Source organism: Acanthopagrus latus, chromosome 7, assembly GCF_904848185.1.
Source record: "Acanthopagrus latus isolate v.2019 chromosome 7, fAcaLat1.1, whole genome shotgun sequence".
NCBI lineage: Eukaryota > Metazoa > Chordata > Actinopteri > Spariformes > Sparidae > Acanthopagrus > Acanthopagrus latus.
The window spans coordinates 20,291,868-20,309,933 of record NC_051045.1 but is presented as its reverse complement, the minus strand read 5'-3'; the positions used below and the strand labels follow the sequence as shown (position 1 = coordinate 20,309,933).

The following is an 18,066-nucleotide window of genomic DNA, read 5'->3' as shown; positions in this document are numbered from 1 at the left end:
AGTACTGTAATATTCAAAACAAAATGTCCTTTTCATTCAAAAGGACAACAACAACATGAACTAAAATAAAATGTCATTTCCATTTTGACATAAATTGAAATACATAGTTGAATATTTCCTCTTTTTGTTTGCCTTCAAACATTGTGTCCATCACTTCCCAAAATCCACACCGCTTTAAGTGAGCACTGCTTTTTGTTGTTGTGTCATAGATGTGACAAGAGTCTTGCTTGCAGCTTGATATGACCATTTCAGTGCATCCTTGTTTGTGTCTCCATGTCTTTCTCAGAACAGTCAAGCAGCTGTCAGATGGGATTTCTTTTCTTTTCCTTCCATCTTGATCCCAAGGAAAAAGTGTTATGTGTTTTGTTACACACTCACACACACACACACACACACACACAGATGTGAGCCTGATGGGAAAAATTAGTCCCACTAACATCTTTCACAGTTGTAGTCTTCCCACAGCTAACTGTTGGAGAACATTGAGAAACTGAATGTCGAATTTCATAAATCAGCTCAAATAAGAAATTCTGGTTCTTGTCTTGGGGCCACTTCACTTTCTACTCTACACATTGGGGATGCTGCACATTTTCACATCACAGATCACAGGAGCAGCACTAACTACACATCACTGTTGTAATACATAAAACACATGCACAGCCACATATACAGTATGTGCATGCTGACATGTGTGTGACCATCCGAGTGTAGGAGGTAATGAAAACACCCGTGAAGGAAAGACCGGAATGAAAACTGGAGCGAAAAGAGGGGAAACTTGCCGCTGAATGGAAATGTCCAGCACAATGCAGCAACCAGCCCACTGAGGGTTTCTTTGCACAAGTGGCCTCTTTGTCTCCATGAACCTAATTCTTGACCAAATCTTTGAAGAGGATGAAAAACCCACATTTGAACATTTAGTTCTGGGTCCAAATCAGAGACCTCGAAAAGAGCAACAGTCCTGTTTGGGGTTCTTTTATGTTGCACCATTGATCTGCTGCTGCTAATTGACAACACATTCAGAGCGCTTCACACTCGCTCTGTCTCTCTCTGCCTCCATCTCTGAGGATTTGTTTTGATTAGAGCCTATTCGAGTTGAATGAATGAGTGGTTGTGTGGGTTTACTGAATGGAGACAAGGCACTTTGTGCGTGAACTGAACGTGATGAGGAAACACTTGAAGAATTCTTTTTCAACCCCTCATGCTGGTGTTGAGTCATTTACATCACTGTGGCAGCTAATGGAGCCTTTAATCATATTTGATTGGCTGATCTGACGGAAAAAGAGCGATCAGAGCCTTCAGACATTTGGTCATTTCAACACACAAACACAAACACAAACAGAACTCAGAAGTCAAGTGGGTTCTAGTTCAGGTTTCTCTCTTCAACTCTGGTCAATCTGGAAAACCCCCAGATTAAAATTCCCACATTCTCTTATTCTCACACAAAAAAGGTTCTGCCTCAATCAAATTACAAACCTGGGAAATTATCTAGACTAAAACTGTCAATAAATCAAAATGAAAAAAGTGATACACAAGTTTTGGACAGTTCTGCATCACCGCCAACCAAAGCCATAACAGTTTTCTTTTGCAGTTGGAGGTGACTCGTGGCTTTGAGTCGGTAGAAATGAAAGCATGATTCGCCAACAAAACAACGTCCACCATTTCACATGACATTCACGTACTTTATCAACTATAATAGAGAGAGGAACTAAAGCCACTTGGAGAGGGGGGAATGCAAACCTCTGATGGCAGCAATGTCACTGCTTAGTGAAATGTTTCCATACTGAAAGGGAAGAATTGCTGAAAGCAGATTGGAAAAAAAAGTCCTTGTGACAGTCTGATGGCAGCCTCTGAACTCTCTGACTTCTGATCTTCATCCCACTGACATCATCAAAACTGTAAGGCAGCAGTCTCTCAGTGTACCAAAGAGTATGACCTTCATCCACCAGCAAGAGGAGGATGAGTAAAGAGGGATGAAAGTGACTAACTGATTATGCCTTTATCCTAAAAATCAAGCAGTGAAAAAACACACAAAGCTGTTTTTTTATCACAAGAAGCTTTGTGAACACTGTCAGATCATGCCGGGACAACATGAGTCATCAGACTTTGCACAAATTTGTGGAGAAGTTCATGCTTCCATTAAAGAAGAAGGACAAACCACATGCTAATATATTCTGAATGTGTGTACAGAATTGGATTGTTGTTGTTGTTGAATTGTTTAGCTTATATTATCATAAGTAATAAAAAAAAGATAATATAACATTCAAAACAAATGCAAAATAGAGTATTTTGACAAGCGCCTGTGTCTTAGTGTCTGAGACTTTTGGACTGTACCTTTATACTGCCACCATCTCTGAGCACATGTCATCCAGAGATAGACAAGCTACAGGAAGTAAAGCTGAGGCATAGATATTTTTTCCTTTAAATTTCTAATAAAACATGGATAGTGGATTTTTCCGTTAACTTTCACCTAAAGAAAAAAAAAACTTTCTGCACATTTGGCACCCTGAATATTTCGAAACAGAACTCTGAAACTTGTGAATCATGTTCGACTCAAGTCAGAGAGATTGACAGCGAGTGGATGGAGAAGGAGAGAAGAATCCACACAGCACGTTCCAGCAGTCGACAAGAGCTGAGTGTTTCCCTGAGCCTCCGCTGACGTCCGTCGACGCGAAGCTGCAAACTGCACACTGGCTGCTGCAATCCCACCACGTCTTCCACCGTTGTGTATCTGCTCCTGGGTGTGTCTGAGGAGTGTGAAAGTTCGATCAGCTGGGGAAAGGAGGGTGGTGACATGGGCACAGAGAGACAACTTGGACAGGCCTGAAGCAGGAGGAAAAAGTGCTGACGTGGAGAAAAAAGAAAAGAATTTGATGTTATTTATCCAGCTGTGGGCCATAATTTCACCTCGCTGTGCTTATGCATCAGTATCAGTTATATCTCATAACAAATGCATATAAATACTGAAATAAGTAAAAACGCACCCCCTTTACACTGGCCTTATCAGCTCTCTGGCTCCTCATGTTTCTACACGGGATCACTGTTCTGTATGACCTCTGACCCCCTGCATGGGTCAGCCCTCAGAAGTACAGCCCTGTTTTGTCTGAACGTTTGACCTTTGACCTTCAGTCTGTGGTCATGGCCATCAGAAGCAGCAGCAGAGGAACACCAGTGTGGTTACAAACTGCTTCAAAGAGCCGTTTGAGGCTGTGGAGCTGTTTCCCTTTAATTCATTAGTCTCCCCCAAAGGGAGGTCTGGGAGCCTGAAGGGCTCCTGGTGAGGTCAGAAAGGTCCCCATCAAAATAAAGAACGGTATATTAACACTATTAGATTGTTAATGAGAAGGTGGTGGGACCGCACATTCAAAACTGTTTTTCTTCTTGTTATTATGCTGTCTCTGCTGCCCTCCGGTGGCCTTAAGGTGGAAAAACTATTCACAAATTAATGGTATCTTTTTTTTTTGCAAGACAGCGATTGCCGGTTTCCACCAGCAGCAGTACATAGTAGTTACAGTTATAGATTCAGGTGTCATTTCAGCTTTAGAAATAAAACTTTTTTTTCCCCCTCCATTTTTGTATAAAAACAACACATCATGTGGCTGCTTCAAAAATTCACAGTGCAAGCAGTGATCTGACTTGTAATAAAGGTTTATTAGGAATTTCACAAAGGCAACAAATCCAGTGACCAATTAGTTAATGCGACCTTCACGTAGAAACCACCCATCAGGACATAACTGACTTTATAAATAACCTCCAACCTCCACCAGCTACAGCATTAAAGTCTCCCTTACACGTGCATCCGGCTGAATTAATATGACATATATAATTATGTTACAGTCTAACTGTTAAGCCCCTACATACAGTGTTGTATTAATTACCCAAAAATCATAACTGAGTAAAAGTAAAGACATTGTGTTCATATATTACTTCGTAAAAAGGGAAAGTCACCCCGACAAATAGTATATGAGTGAAAGTCTGATATTAGAGGTGCACTATGTAGTTTTAGGGAAGTCATTTAAAGAAAATAGAAAGAGAAAAGAAAAATCTTTCTCAACTTTACTTTCAGTAGAATTGTGCCTTCTCCGTAGCCTCCTTTCGGACTCCAAACTGGGGACCTTATTCACCTCAAGGGACAGCTTATGGTCTTATGGTTATTCTTATGGTCTGAATTTATCCATAATACTGCATGGTGCTTTTATTCTGAAATACCCCTACCGGACATGCCTGTGTTCCTGAGCAGTGGGCACGAACAGCAGCTGTCAGAGCAGCTGTCACTCACGATACGAGATGTAGCCTAAGTACAAAACATCAGTTTGTCTTTGAGTGGCCCTGAAATGACAAATCCCAACTCTTAATGATTATTTTGCTGATGGAAGCTAGTGTTAGCCCTGTTTTGGTCCGGAGTCCGGACCGTGATCGGGAAACAGTCCAGATGTTTTCCTTCCTTCCTTCCATCCATCCTTCCTTCCTTCCTTCCTTCACATTACCTGCAGGGGTCAAACAGCACATGGGAGACTCCACCTGGTCTTGTGAAGCTGCCTTAAGCCTTCATGAACGTGATTAGTAGGATGTGTTTATCCACTATTTCATGTCAAAGTGGCTGCTGTGTAATGAAAAGGTGTATTAAGTGGATTTCTACCTGCCACAGGTGATGCTTGTAACTGCCACATGGTGGTTGTGTGAGCCCAGATGAGGAACATCTGTCTTTGCATGTAGTTAAATGATTGTAGTTGAAACGAACATAATGTTTGGAATGGGGCTTTCAGGTGTTACTTGGTTTTCCCTTTTTCCATTCATTATTCAGTGGACAAATTAAAGGGAACGCCAGATGAAGAGCTACTTCATCGGCTGCCACCTACTGAGGAGACTGTCAACACATCCATCCAGCTCCGGGATGAGTGAGCTAACGGACTTTGTCAGAGGCCAGATAGTTGGTGCTCAAACTGGAGGTCTGTCGGTCCGAAAGACTGCCCAGTTATATGGTGTATCTAGTCGGACTGTCCTCAGAGTCACGAGTGTGTATAACATACAGGGATGTACTGCATCAGCAAAGAAGAACAGCAGGAAGGAGATACAGGTGAAAAGCATGAGACCAACAGAAGCTGGTACTGATGGAGGAGCTGCTAGTAGTGGCAAACCAGTGTAAACTCATGTGCATTTCCAGAGCTTTCTTGATTATGTTTAATCAGCTTCAGTCACTTCATCTGAACCGGTGGCACCTGTCTCTGTTGGGGTGCAGCTCTCAAATGTTTTTGTCCAACCTAGTGATGGGGGGGGGAATACATATGGAAAATAACACAGAAATCTGCTAGATTTGTGTTCAGCTTTGTATAAAGCACCATAATTATCTGAGTGCAATGTAACCAACTAAAAACCTTGTAGTTAATGTTTTATGAAACATATAGCACACTGAGAGAGATGTCTGTACTGCACATTCCTACGTTACACAAGCAGTCAGTTTTTAAGCCATCAGTTGTGTGCTGATCGCAGTCCACTAAGGTCTACATCTGAGTTGATGGAATGAATGTAGAGAAATGAATTCACATGAATATGCTGTACGTTATTTTGTTGATTGATTCTTTTGATTCACAAACTGTTTTGATAAGAGAAACTGCGTGCAATGCTATGTTTCAGCTAGATGAAGCTCTTACTCCATGTGGTGGAGGAGGCATGGAGGCCTCAGAACCTTCTCCCAACAGGCAGGAGACTGAAAAAGCTGTGTGAGGGGTGGGTGAATTCGCCCACAATACTGACTGCTTTGCCGGCTAGGCGGCTGTTGTAAATGGGTGGAGTGATTTCAACAGAGCCTGAGTAGAAGGAGCGTATGATGGCACAGGAAGTAGAGGAGCTGCTGTGCCTTTCTTGGCCGTTGATGCAGTGTTGTTAGTCCAAGAGAGGTCCTCTCGCCCAGAGATGTGGTGCTGCTCACCTTCTCCAGAGCAGAACCACTGATGGTCAGTGGGGTCTGTTGGCTGTGTGCATTCCAGAAGTCAGTGACCAGCTCCTTTGTTTTCCCCACATTTTATGCAAAGACATCATGTTGAAATATGACTGTAGTGAAAGTAAAGATCACCCATATGAATAATACTTGAATAAACGTCATATAAAAAGTAGATGATAAAAATGTATTTAAGTGCAAATGGTTATCTCCTGGCACCACATGTACTTAATCAAAAGTTAAATTAAACAGATATTTACATTAAATATTTCTGTACTTTATACTATGGGTCGACTGACTGTTTGCTTCAATATTCAGCATTTTTTTTTACTGATTACTGGAATCTGTTTTCTTTTATCCAGCTGTGGATGAAATTAATTGATTCAGGAATTCACCGTTTTAGCTCAGATGCACAATATTTATCACAAAATGTAGAGTATAAAGTAGCTGAAAATGGAAATCCTCATCTCAAATTGTACTCAGCAACAGTACTTGAGTTGAGGTACTTGGTCCAGTCTACTGTGCAGCTGCATAGTTATGTCTCTTATAATTCCTCATTAGTTAATATTAGTCTCATTAGTTGGTTAATAGTGCGGTAAATAGCAGCTTATTAGTTCCAGCCCTAATTCCTAAGCATAATTAATGTTTCATGTAAGGGACACATTGAATTAACATAATTTTGCCTCCCCCTTTTTTCTTGTGCTTGCAAAAGCATATTGAGGCGTTATTAAATCTGTCACTAGTTCCACACCACATGGCTCAGTTTTGTTTTTGTTTAGTTTTTTGTTTTCTTATGCAAAATGCAATTAGTGGCGTGAAGCAGTGGCGATGAGGCTTTTATTTTGAAAAGCTCCAACCAGAAATAGCATTTCTCTGTCGGAGAGACTCCAACAGCTCTGTAACGACAAGGTGCCGCTGCACAGCCTCGCTGCGTGGGACAATTGTGACAGAAACTACGACACACTGCAGTAAATACACACGCTCATGTTTCTCATTTGCCTGTGAATGGTGCTTGAATGGTAACATTACATTCTGAATACGTATCAGATTGACGGAAGCTAAACTAGTAGCTTGCTACCTGGCTAGCTTAAATGAAACACCACCAGTACCATGAAATACCACCCAGCGGGTTGAGCATCTCTGAGAGTCAACAGTGAGTAAAGCTAGTGACATGTGTGTGTTAGCTGGCGTTGTGCTCTGTACTGTTAAGTGTTTCGTTTATTTTGTCCAGCCCCTGCACTTGTGTTTACCTGCTGCCTCAGGTAACGTTAGCGCGTGTTAGTTGTGTGGGTCCATATTGCATATAGTTAAACACAGAGCATGTGTCTTTGCATGCAAGTGAGTTATGTTGCTAAGCTGCTAAGCTTTCTAGTATTACTTATAATCCCCTTATTATCCATTTAGGCACAGTGCACCTGGACATCTCCCCAGCGGTGGATCTGTCCCTGTCCCACCTCCCCTGGACCTCCCTGCTTCAGTGGACAGAATAATGCAAACACCATGTGACAGAGGATCTTGGAGCAGCTAGCTGCAGAGCCTGCCTGCCTGCCTGTCTGTCAGCTGGGATTTGCTGTCTTCATGGCAAGATGAGCGACCTGACAGAGTTCGAAAGATGCCAAATAGTCGCTGCTCGTCTATCTGGTGCATCCGTCACAAAAACTGCCCAGCTGTTTAATGTTGCCAGGGGAACGGTCTCCAGAGTCATGACTGTGTATGTCAAACACGGACGAACAGCATCAGCCAAGAAGAACAGCGGGCGCAAGTCAAAGCTCACCGAAAAGGATAGACAGACACTTCTGAGGATAGTGGATGAACACCCTGAGTACACAGCCTCGAAAATAACCACAGAGCTGAACAGAAACCTCTCTCACACAGTCTCAGTAAAGACGATACGGCGTGAGCTTCACAAAGCAGGTATTTTCAGAGGAGCGGCCACTCGGAAACCGGAGGCAGACACCGACACAGATACAATGATCGCTAGACCTGAACCTGATACACAGAAATCTGGTGAAGAGAGAGCAAGAGCTAAACTGCAGACAAATGACACACAAAAGCCCATGGAAGACAAAACAGTCTATGAAACTTGGTCTGGTGTCGAAAATAATATCACAGAAACAGCTGAAGAGCGAATACAGCCTGAAGTCCCAGTCAGTGGAGAAGAGGACTGCACACAAAAGCCTGGTGGAGAGAGCACAGGAGCAAGATGAGTGTAAAGGAATAACATGGTGTGATTGGGTTATATCTGGCTGTTGTAAAGTCCAGATGGGTCGTGTTTAGGGAAACCACAGAATGCCTTCATCCCTCAAAGGCGCCTACTGCCCAAGTATTTGTAATAACATGTCAGTTTTTAGATTTGGTTATTTATTCTGTGCGAGTGCATCATGGTGCAGTATTCAGACTTTTCCCAAGCACTTTCATTTTTCCAGGTTTACAAGCAAACGTATCTTAAATTTACTGTCAAGAATTGGCCTTAATAGTTGAAAATATCCATATTGTGGATATTTGACAGTATATCGTATCAATCGATGCAAAAAGCCCAATTCAGTACAGTTAAAGCAGCTATATGGGGCTCATGTTCTGTTGATTCCAGCGACCCCTGTAGGGAAAAAAAGCATCATCAGCACCATATTACCCTTTATTTTAATTTCATTGACACTGTGGCTGTGGATGAGTAGTAACTGTAAAATGACGATGGTAAAACAAAGTAAACTTTAAGTGGTTTCATGTAAGCCCACAGCTAACAGGTTTGGTTGCTCAGTGAGAGTGATTTGGTTGAGAAAGCTATATTTAACAGTTCCCACGAATGCATCGAATTTCAGGGAAGTCCGACCTGATGACAGGCATTTGAAACAGCCAGTCTCCTCACTGATGGTCTTGTTTGCTGATGTAGATCATACAGAGGCATCACTCCCAGTTTTTGTAATGTGATGTTTGCACCACACATTAAAACAGTTGACAGAGAAATACAAACGTTGTCTGTCATTTCTCTTGTTAAAGTAGAAATACACTCTGCTTCTGGCAGGGCTCTGATGATGGTTAACTTGTTTTATGGCTGTGCATAATTCATGCAACCACGAGAGAGGACACAATGCCGCATCAGCAAACAAATGATAGAACATCATTGCTGAGCATACCATGCTGCAAAGTCTGAATACTATAAAGTGATTTCACAAAGAACTGGCGAGGCTTGTTTGGGAACTCAGACATTTTGAGTCCGTGAGTTGCTCCTGAATTCATCCTGTATGTGCATTTAATAATTTGACCATTATTACCATCCATTGTAGATCTGTGACAGGTTCCATGCACACAGTCTGTTTGCAGTCTGAATGTGACGTGTGTCTGGCCACATGTAAACATTAGAAATGTTTCTCACTGAAAAAAAAGTCAAGGTTGCAAATGGTTTCAAATGGATTATGTATCTCATTTATCTTAATCATGGTTCGTACGACTGCACATGCGCGTCCGAGAATGACGCAACAACAACGGATCCGGAAGTGCAGCGGCAGTAGTAAACACAGCTGTGAAATCTGTGTTGCTATCTGAAAGATGGTGTACGTGTCCAACGGTGAGTGGTTTCGCCTGTCTGAAACGTTTTCTCGTCTTCAGAGAAAATATGTAGCTTTCCTTTATTTGAAGTTTTGTTGGTGTGAACTTCAGTTAAAATACGACACTTCGACAGATGGGTGTAATTGCACTGTTAGCAGAGCGTTTAGCTAAACTTGGCTAGCTAGCTTGTGAGCAAGCTTAGCCTGGCTGGATGTGCGTAGCAGGGAGAACTGTATCAGTAACCGAATTAATCAAACGAGTCTTGTATTAAAGGGCATCTTATTATGTCCACTCCATTACTCAGTTCATTATTTCAGTGACCATTGCAGCGGTTTTGTTGAGTGTGCTGTGTCGAAGATGGATCGATGTAACAAAGCTCCAGTATCTCCAGAGCATCTTAGCCACCGGTTGTTGGACACAGATCAGTCACAGACAGGACCCTGACGTGTTGTACCTCGTTTAAAGTCTTCATTAGTTGTTAGTCTCTGTGTTGTTTTTTTAATGCGAATAAAACCACAAGCAATTCTGCCTTCAATCACCTGATCGCTGCTGTCTCACTGAACTCTTTGCCCCTCTCAGGTCAGGTCCTGGACAGCAGGACTCAGTCGCCATGGCGACTGTCTTTCCTGGTCGATCTCTTCTGGGGAGCAGTGGAATTCATCAGCCTATTGTAAGTCAATCATCAATCAACACAAGCATTAAAACAAGAAAACCAATGGGCCACATTGTTCTATAGGGCGGATGTGAAACCCATCACACTGTGAAACAGGTGCTGTAACTCAGCTGTCATCCTGTAGTGATACAGAAACCATATAATACTGGACTACTGTTGTCTGATATGCTTAGTAATAATAATAGTAAGATACTTGCTAAAGTTGAATGCTAATGTCCACTTCTGAACATGTTCACATTGTGCAATTTCCCCTACTAGGATCAATTAAGTATTTTTGATTCTGATTGACAAAGCCAACCTACCCCAGCCCTAGCATTTACTTTGAAGGTGGATGCTAAGGAAGATGAGGCTGTAATTTATTGTACAGTTTTATTTACAAAAGAATTGAAGTGACAGTGCATTTTTTGTTTTTGTTTTTTTAAATCACCACATAACACTGTGTCCACGTTCTTCTTTGTCCTCTACCAGTTTTAGGACATTGGTTCAACCTAACATGACTAAGAAAGGAAGCGGTGGTTCGTCAGGCTTCAGTGATGGCAGAGGGTAGGTCCCGGAGTCACAATCATTTTGGCTGTCACACACACGCCCTACGTGTCTTTCAATTCCAAACAATAAAGGTAACTTAATCTGATGGTGGGAGTGTAGTCTGTGTGCAGGGAAGAAGCTAAGGATCTCTCTTTGAAACAGGGTGTCCCATTTAAATGAAATAGTTTGTGTGCCTCTTTTTTTTAAAGATGCATGAAATCTGCTGGTTCTTTACTTTCTCAAAAAAATGTTCCTAGTCCAAGGAAGGTCCTCACTCGAGAACTGCAGAGTTTGAATGTAGTCATATGTTGTTGCCTACTGCAGCTGAAAAAGACCAACAATAATGAAGAAGTTCATGAGCTTGCTTTAGACTCATTTCCATTGGTTCCACTACTCGCCACTTATCTGTTGCTTTTGCAGTCCTCCAGGTCCCCCTGGTGGCAGACGGATGGGAAGAATATCCCACGGTGGAGGTCCCAATGCTCCACCAATGGGTGGAGGATGAGGAAGGTAAGGAATAGTTTTTCTTGTGAGTTAAGTGTTACTCATCAGATAAAGCCCTTGTCACTCAATAAATATTTGGACATGATGTGAGGTTAACATTACTCCTCCTTGTATAACCCTCTGTTCTCTGCAGGTAAACGCCTGCACTGCATGTGTAGGCGTGGGGCCCAGTATAGTGTCCGTCTGCTAAGAACCTAAAGAAGTTTCTGATGGTGACGTCACAGTGCTGAGGCTCCTCTTCATGGCTGCCGCTGCCACAAGCAGTTTCTTGACGCCTTTCTGGGAATTCCTACATGTAGGGGCCAGATTGGCTGATTCAGCAGCTATCTGCATCACTTCCCCCCTCCCCCTCCCGCTTCTGCCCTTTCACATCGGTCTCCTAGAGATGTGTGTTACTGACATCTCCGTCAGATCATCCTCGGGTAAATCATGAAGTTAGTTCATCTTTGTTTTGTATCCTGTTTGAATAAAAACTGTTAAAACATATTCTTACTGCGTTTGTCTTGTTCCATCACTGTCACACTTTGTAACAACAAAGGTTTCCTCTATGTAGAGGTGGGCAATACTGACAAAAAATACATGGTATAATTGTGAATGTTCTTTAATATTGACAATGTGATAAGATAATGAAAAGAAGTAGATTTTTATTTAGTGGGCGATTTTGTCAATGATATAATGTGGATAATTGCAGAGCAGATTACTGTTTTCTCACTCTTTAAACTGGCTGCAGTTGTGTAATGTATGTAAAGCTGAAGGGTATTGAGTTACTGGGTTTGTGAAGAGAGATTTAGGTTGGACTTGAGGCAACCTTGTACTGAAATTCAATAAGGCTGAAAGGTGGATTTTGTTTGTTTCAATAAAAATGCATCTGTTGTGTAAACAAGCGTCCAAGGCTTTATTTACAACGATCAAAACTTCCATAAACAGGACAAGCAGAAATATTTACACAATATTAACAAGTTAACACCCTCTTCTGTTAAGAGTGTTACACAACGATGACCTCAGCTGCACATTAAGATTCACACACAAGACTTCACAGTGCTGTAACTGCCAAAATACTTTCCTACCATGCACAGAGATGGTTCTCTGATTATGAGGAAAACTCTCGAGATTTTCATCAGAGCGTTGCCTTATCTACTGTATGAATCTGAAGAGTCAAGTTGTATAATCTTGAGCCAATCTGCATGTTGATGATAAACGCAAAGATGTGCGTCACTATGTCTTACTTTTACACTTCAATTGTGAAGCGACCAACACTCGAAACCATGTCTAGAGGCAACCTGTGTAGAGGCAGGCGGAGCACTGAAGCTGCTGCTTTGCCGACGTGCTGCTCACGCTAACGCCTCATGTGTAGACAATGTGTTCAATTCAAGTAAAGTCGGTTTGTTTTCACCACACGAAGGCAGCTCTCTCGCGCAGCATTCGGGCACCAAAGCGCTGCCATTCTCTCTGGTGGATCCACATCTCCTGGGTGGTGTCCAGACACGCCAGCACTGCTCCCCCCTTCCATGATATCAGCCGAGGGTCCATGTCCTGGAGTGCGTGAAGGTCAACATGCAGTACATTAAAGGGGCTATTTGTTGTCTGAAGCAATCATCACACTGACTCACAATTTTTGACAAATTAAAAGAATAAAAAGTCACTGAACAACGTGCTAAGACTGAATCTTAACTCAGTTTAGGTTAAACTTTTAGCATTTCTGGTAACATGATTCCTAACTGCATTAAGGATAGAAGAATGGATAGAATTAGGATGACATAGACCCTGTGCTGTCAGTCAGCACCTACATTACATCTAACAAACTGTTACCGACCTGGGATTTGTATTTACAACAGTGGTGTTACACTCAAGATGCGTGCCGAATGAAGAATGGCGTTTACACACAGAATTTAAAAATTCTGTTGATTACAAACAAGGTTGTAGAATAGGTAGGACACATACATGAGTTCAGTAATGGCTTCTGTAATAAGAAGACATGATTTTTGCCTATTTCTAAAACTAAAGATAGGACACGTGGTCCCACTGTGTACTGTGTGACTGTGACTAACATATCCCCGGTTACCTTTGGCCTCGTGATCACCTCCACGTTGTCTACCAGCCTTCTGAACGAGGGTGGCATCTTGTTCATGATGCGGTGAAGCAGAAACTCCTGAGCACCGTGAAACATGAGCCCTCCTCCTACCACCAGGATGGAGCTGTACATTTTGCGCTTGGTTTCATCCGATGCTGTCAATAAAAAAAGAGGACAGGAGGTCAAACACCCTGAGCCCCGGCAATCATTTTTTCTCCGTCTGCATCATTTGATTTTTTTACTTACTTGTAAAGAAAATGTAATGTTTAGCATATAGCATTTTTTATTTATATAAATCCATTTTGTGACACAATTTCTCTTTTACTAGCTCTTTTGAAGCCCCTCTAAACCCCCTCTAAATTAATATCTCTATCCTATCCTATCTCATATCCCCACTTACTGCACCTGCTCAGCCCTTCTGGGCTTCACCTCGTCCTTTCTTACCACAGCAGTCGATGCTATGCAGGATGGCTTTATCCAGGCCCAGTGCTTTGCTCTCAAACTGGCTCATGATGGCAGTCTTCCTGGAGAGGTGAGCAGACAGGGGCTCTTCCACCTCTCCCGCTCCCATCAGGCACTCTCCCTGGGCGGGCCCAAGCTCCATCTCCCCCTTCATCCCTCCTCCACTGCTGCCACTCCCACAGGCCCTGGGCAAGTCAGAGAGCTCTCCGACTCCTCCCTGACCGCTCATCTCACCATCCAAACCTCCACCCGGTCTGGAAATAGCCTTCCGGTCTGCAGCTGATTTAGAGGACTGTTGAAGAAAGTGGGAGATTTCTCGTAAAATGACAAGAACAGTAGAAGTTCGATCTAATTCGAAGCAAGGAATGTGTGCATGTGTCTTTTTCAGTGTCACCTGGTCCTGTTTGCTCTGTGTGGCCAGCAGGTAATGTTCATCGTGAGGATCCTCTGAGTCGCCTTGGGAACGGTACTGAAGGGATGTCATCTTCTGACCTACGATGCCAAATGTGGTCGGGTAGAAAAGACCCATGGGTGCCTAACATATGCGTATGTGCACGTCAGGAGAAGAAAAAACAAATAGACACACAGATGAGAAGTACTTTTACTACACTATTACTTTTACTGTACTATTACTAAGCTGGAGACAGAATAATAAAGATATTTAAGCACAAATCAGAAAGAGCAAACTATTTTCATTATTTGATTAATGTACCTCTAGTTTCTCATCCCCGAGTCGAACCTGGTAGAGTAGAGCTGGGGCTTCTGGGAACCTTGTCTGGAATTCATGATCTTGTAGTCCTGATATGTCCTATTAAGAAGAAGTGGTAAAAAGAGCACTATTTAAAATGAATTAAAATACGTCATTTCAAGCCTTGTTTGACATGCGCATAATAAAAGCATCATCATATCAGCAGACATGTTCATTTCAGGCTAACATTGAAGGCCTTTATTGGCCAATACTATCCTTGGGACGATAATATTGTGCATCACTTAATCTAAACAGCACCAAAAGTCCCAGCGCTTGAATGAAATGGATTGACATACAAGCTACAGTTCCCCAGTACCCCTGACCAACACACTTGGTCTAGATGGCAGAAGGTCTCCTTCAGATGCTGCAGCAGCTGACAGTCCAGTCTGCTGGAGAGCTGGCAGTCTCTGTAGGGAAAGCCCGCCCTCTGCAGGAGCCAGAAGAGAGTACGTGTCACATCTGAGCCGCCGTATGCCAAACACAGCCTGGAAAGTCCAACAGACAGAACATAAAATGTAATCCTAGTCGTAATCACCATTCTTGTCATTGGGCACTCACTATTTTGTATTTATTGTAAGTCACTTTTTTGTGTTAAAGGAATGCCCCGATATGTGCATTATAACTTGAATTCATAAATGATGTCATAGACGTAGATAGATGTAGACACCCTACCTGGAGTTCCGGTGGGACACTCCGTCCTCTACACAGCTAAGACTGGTCTTCTGGTCTCCAACATCCACGACACAAGCACTGCTCAGCCCACTGCCAAACGTAGCACACACCGACTCCTGGTGCACGATGATCGCTGTACATACACACAAAACGACAGAGGGTAAGGTGGATGTAAGACGGACATGTTACAGCGTTCTTTAGCCTACCCTGAATAAGCCATACATGTGTGTGTATTCGTGTCTGTAATACCTGAGAACCCCATATTAAGCAACAGCATGTTGACAACTTCCTTGATGTGCTGCCTGTTGTAGATGTCGGGAACCAACAGGATGCATCTGTAATACTGAAAGAAAAGCCTATCACTATCACCATATCTGATCTTATTTTTAAGGCTTGGAGAGTAATACTTTAGTTTCATCTCCTCCTTCAAGTTCCTTTAATCAACCTGTCAATGTGTTTTTGAAGACCCTTAAAGTATTGAGCTGCCTGAGTCTTGCTGATTCAGCTGTAGTCTTTGACTTACTTTGTAAAATGCTCCTCTTCTCTGCGTGCACACTTTAACCTGTACTTCTTTCGTATTTTTGACAATATTATTATCAGTATCTTTCTTTTTTTCAATTTGTCCCACAGAAGAAAGGTAATACAAAGAGATGAGGAGATCTGTCCAACCTTTAAGTCTTTGAGAGGGATATCCAATTGCTTTTGAATGACATGACCCCAGATCGTCTCCAGGTCAGCCAGGACGGCGGTCAGTGAGCCTCCGGGACCGGCGTGCACATTAAGCTGACCTCTGACTACAGGCCAGTGAATGTTGTAACAGTCGGAGGGATTCACATAAAGTGCCTGCGTGATGGCAGATGGAAGCATGGTGAGGGGGGGAGAGAGAGAGAGAGAGAGAGAGAGAGAAAGCAAAATAAAAAAAGAAATGGATTAAACAGACAAACAGTTTAGATAATGCCATTTTAGAACTCTTATTTTATGGGCACATGTACTGACCTCCTCTCCCACCAGCTGAGGGGGATGGTGGGTTGTGTTGGTCCACTTCACCCTGGAGCTGCTGTCAAGTACAGCCGGACGGATCTGACAGTTATAAGCTCTGGCCTTCACACACACACACACACACATTGAAAAATTAATAAATACAGAAGCAAATTAAAACAAATATGAATTTATGTCACATTTTCTACTTAATCGATGCATAGATTTTTTTCATGGTGCAATTAATGGCATATACATTATTTACTTAGCTATTCACTGATATAACTATTTTAAAACTACAGGCGCAGCAATTCTCTCTCTTCCTGCCTCTCTCTCTGATAACACACACACCTGTTCAGCAGACACCGGCGTCCTCCGCACTCCGTTCGACATCTTCTTGGACCAGACGGCCTGGTCGACCATTTTCAGCCCATTCTGCCTCTGCTCATTACTCTCTGGTTTCTGTTGGACGGAGGTGAAGAAGCAATGAGGGCAAATGAAAAATCACACAAACCAATCTGAGCAGAGCTGAGACACAGGCGTACATTTAGGCCTTCTCTCAACAGCCAGGCATCCTCATATCTGGGCTGTCCGCTCTGCTTGTGTCTGCGTGCGATCACGTGTGGGATTGTCACCGGGAGAGTGTCTGTTGCTCGGCCTATGCGCAGCATCCTTGACCCGGGGTGGATAACGATGACGAAATTGCTCTGTATTTGCTGTAAAAGAGAGATAAATTAGAAGAGAGAGGATATCAGCGTGATCAGCCAAAAGTATTTGGACACCTGAATATTATACTCAAATGTGAATCATTCATGTTTTGCATTAACAGCCTCCACTCATCTGGGAAGGCTTTCCACGTGATTTTTGTGCGTGGTTGCAGGGATCTACTCCTTTTTAGCCACAAGGGCTTCATCAGTGAGGTCGACCACTGATGTTGCCTGATGAGGTCAAAGGTGTTGAGTGGTCTGTGCAAGCCAGTTAACTACTTCCAAAATTAGCACCAGCCACTGGCCCGATGCTTGCTTTGCTCGGTCATCTATTGAGTGGCTGGTAGGATTTGAATATTCTCTAGCAATTCGGCCGATGGACAGAAAAGTCCATTTTGCACCCTGCTTTATGTACAGATAGAATAGGTTGGCTATACATAAACTCGACACTGAGCATCAAACCTTCTTAAAAATCACTGACCTTCAGCAGAGTTTCTCAAGGGAGCGAGAGAGGTTTAAGTATAAATTTTAAAGGGTACTTCTAATGTTTGTGTAGACCTATATTTGTTAGCTGTGAGAGAAAACGCCATGCAGCTTCTGGCAGCGTCTCACAGAGCAGACTGTCAAAGGCAGCATCTGAAGGCATCACTGGGGCTAATGCAGCTTCTGCCTGATTGACAGAACGAACAAGAGACTGATAGTAAGGTGTGTGCTCGTGAAAGCTATAACGTTATAGGCCGAATTAAAAAGACTCACACGGGTATGTTCGTCTTCGTTGTATTAGTATGTGCACTGAGCCAGAGTTGAGGCTCGCTCTCTCACCTCCTGCAGGGGGTCTGGGATGGTCGGAGGAGCGATGGGTCTTTTCACTCCGCGCTGCTGCTCCTTCTCTTTCTCCTTGTCTCGTTCCTTCTCTTTCTCCTTCCCGTTGTCCTGCTCCTTTTCGGCCTGGGTCATAGTCACTGTGGAGTTTAATTCACCAAATGCTCAGAAATAATACGCAGCGGCCTTATCGTGCCCGTGCAGTAGTTAAAATGCAGGAATAAGCGAGGAGCTTGATGTCTCTCAATGAAAAGTTGTGGCGGCGCCGCTGTAGACTGTACTTCCGTGTTTGGTCACGTGGGACAAAGCGGCATTTCCATTGGTCGACAGAGTTCTTGCTGGCACCATGTGACGAATAAGTGCGAGGGGTTGAATACCCTTATATCAAACAGTAGAGTGAAGGTATGAAAAGGTAGGAAATTT

General features: G+C 43.0%; 2 protein-coding genes and 1 long non-coding RNA gene across 4 annotated transcripts; 2 read left to right on the top strand and 1 right to left on the bottom strand.

The window, feature by feature from the left end:
- Nucleotides 1–6,742: 6,742 nt before the first annotated feature.
- On the top strand, nucleotides 6,743–8,905 carry LOC119022452. Its single transcript, XR_005075940.1, has 2 exons — nucleotides 6,743–7,088; nucleotides 7,340–8,905. It is a non-coding gene; the product is annotated as an uncharacterized LOC119022452 (long non-coding RNA).
- A 448-nt stretch (nucleotides 8,906–9,353) lies between these two features.
- selenok (selenoprotein K) lies at nucleotides 9,354–11,193 on the top strand. 2 transcript variants are annotated; one of them, XM_037103363.1, is made up of 4 exons: nucleotides 9,354–9,500; nucleotides 10,061–10,151; nucleotides 10,623–10,697; nucleotides 11,100–11,193. In XM_037103363.1, exons 1-4 carry the CDS (start codon nucleotides 9,482–9,484, stop codon nucleotides 11,191–11,193), a joined length of 279 nt encoding a protein of 92 aa, XP_036959258.1. In that variant the 5' UTR covers nucleotides 9,354–9,481. The 2 variants fall into 2 exon arrangements, with proteins under 2 accessions (XP_036959258.1, XP_036959259.1); XM_037103364.1 differs by having other exon boundaries at nucleotides 11,100–11,184.
- Nucleotides 11,194–11,400: 207 nt separating this feature from the next.
- Nucleotides 11,401–17,969, bottom strand: actr8 (actin related protein 8). Its single transcript, XM_037103362.1, has 13 exons — nucleotides 17,644–17,969; nucleotides 16,660–16,830; nucleotides 16,466–16,576; nucleotides 16,133–16,237; nucleotides 15,806–15,979; nucleotides 15,386–15,479; nucleotides 15,137–15,269; nucleotides 14,796–14,949; nucleotides 14,429–14,524; nucleotides 14,111–14,251; nucleotides 13,699–14,008; nucleotides 13,246–13,409; nucleotides 11,401–12,716 (listed from the first exon to the last, which is right to left on the bottom strand). The coding sequence occupies exons 1-13, from the start codon at nucleotides 17,776–17,778 to the stop codon at nucleotides 12,573–12,575; spliced, it is 1,932 nt and encodes a 643-aa protein (XP_036959257.1). The 5' UTR covers nucleotides 17,779–17,969; the 3' UTR covers nucleotides 11,401–12,572.
- Between the last annotated feature and the right edge of the window lie 97 nt (nucleotides 17,970–18,066).

Bases quoted from the DNA above. Each gene is read 5' to 3' on its own strand.
- selenok (XM_037103364.1), top strand. The intron at 10,152-10,622 runs GTAAGTCAATCA...GTCCTCTACCAG, and splicing joins GTGGAATTCATCAGCCTATT to TTTTAGGACATTGGTTCAAC. The intron at 10,698-11,099 runs GTAGGTCCCGGA...TTGCTTTTGCAG, and splicing joins GGCTTCAGTGATGGCAGAGG to TCCTCCAGGTCCCCCTGGTG.
- actr8 (XM_037103362.1), bottom strand. From the start codon at position 17,778: ATGACCCAGGCCGAAAAGGAGCAGGACAACGGGAAGGAGAAAGAGAAG. The intron at 14,525-14,795 runs GTGTGTTGGTCA...TCTTCTTAATAG, and splicing joins CCTTCTGCCATCTAGACCAA to GACATATCAGGACTACAAGA. The intron at 12,717-13,245 runs GTAACCGGGGAT...CACGCACTCCAG, and splicing joins AGGTGATCACGAGGCCAAAG to GACATGGACCCTCGGCTGAT.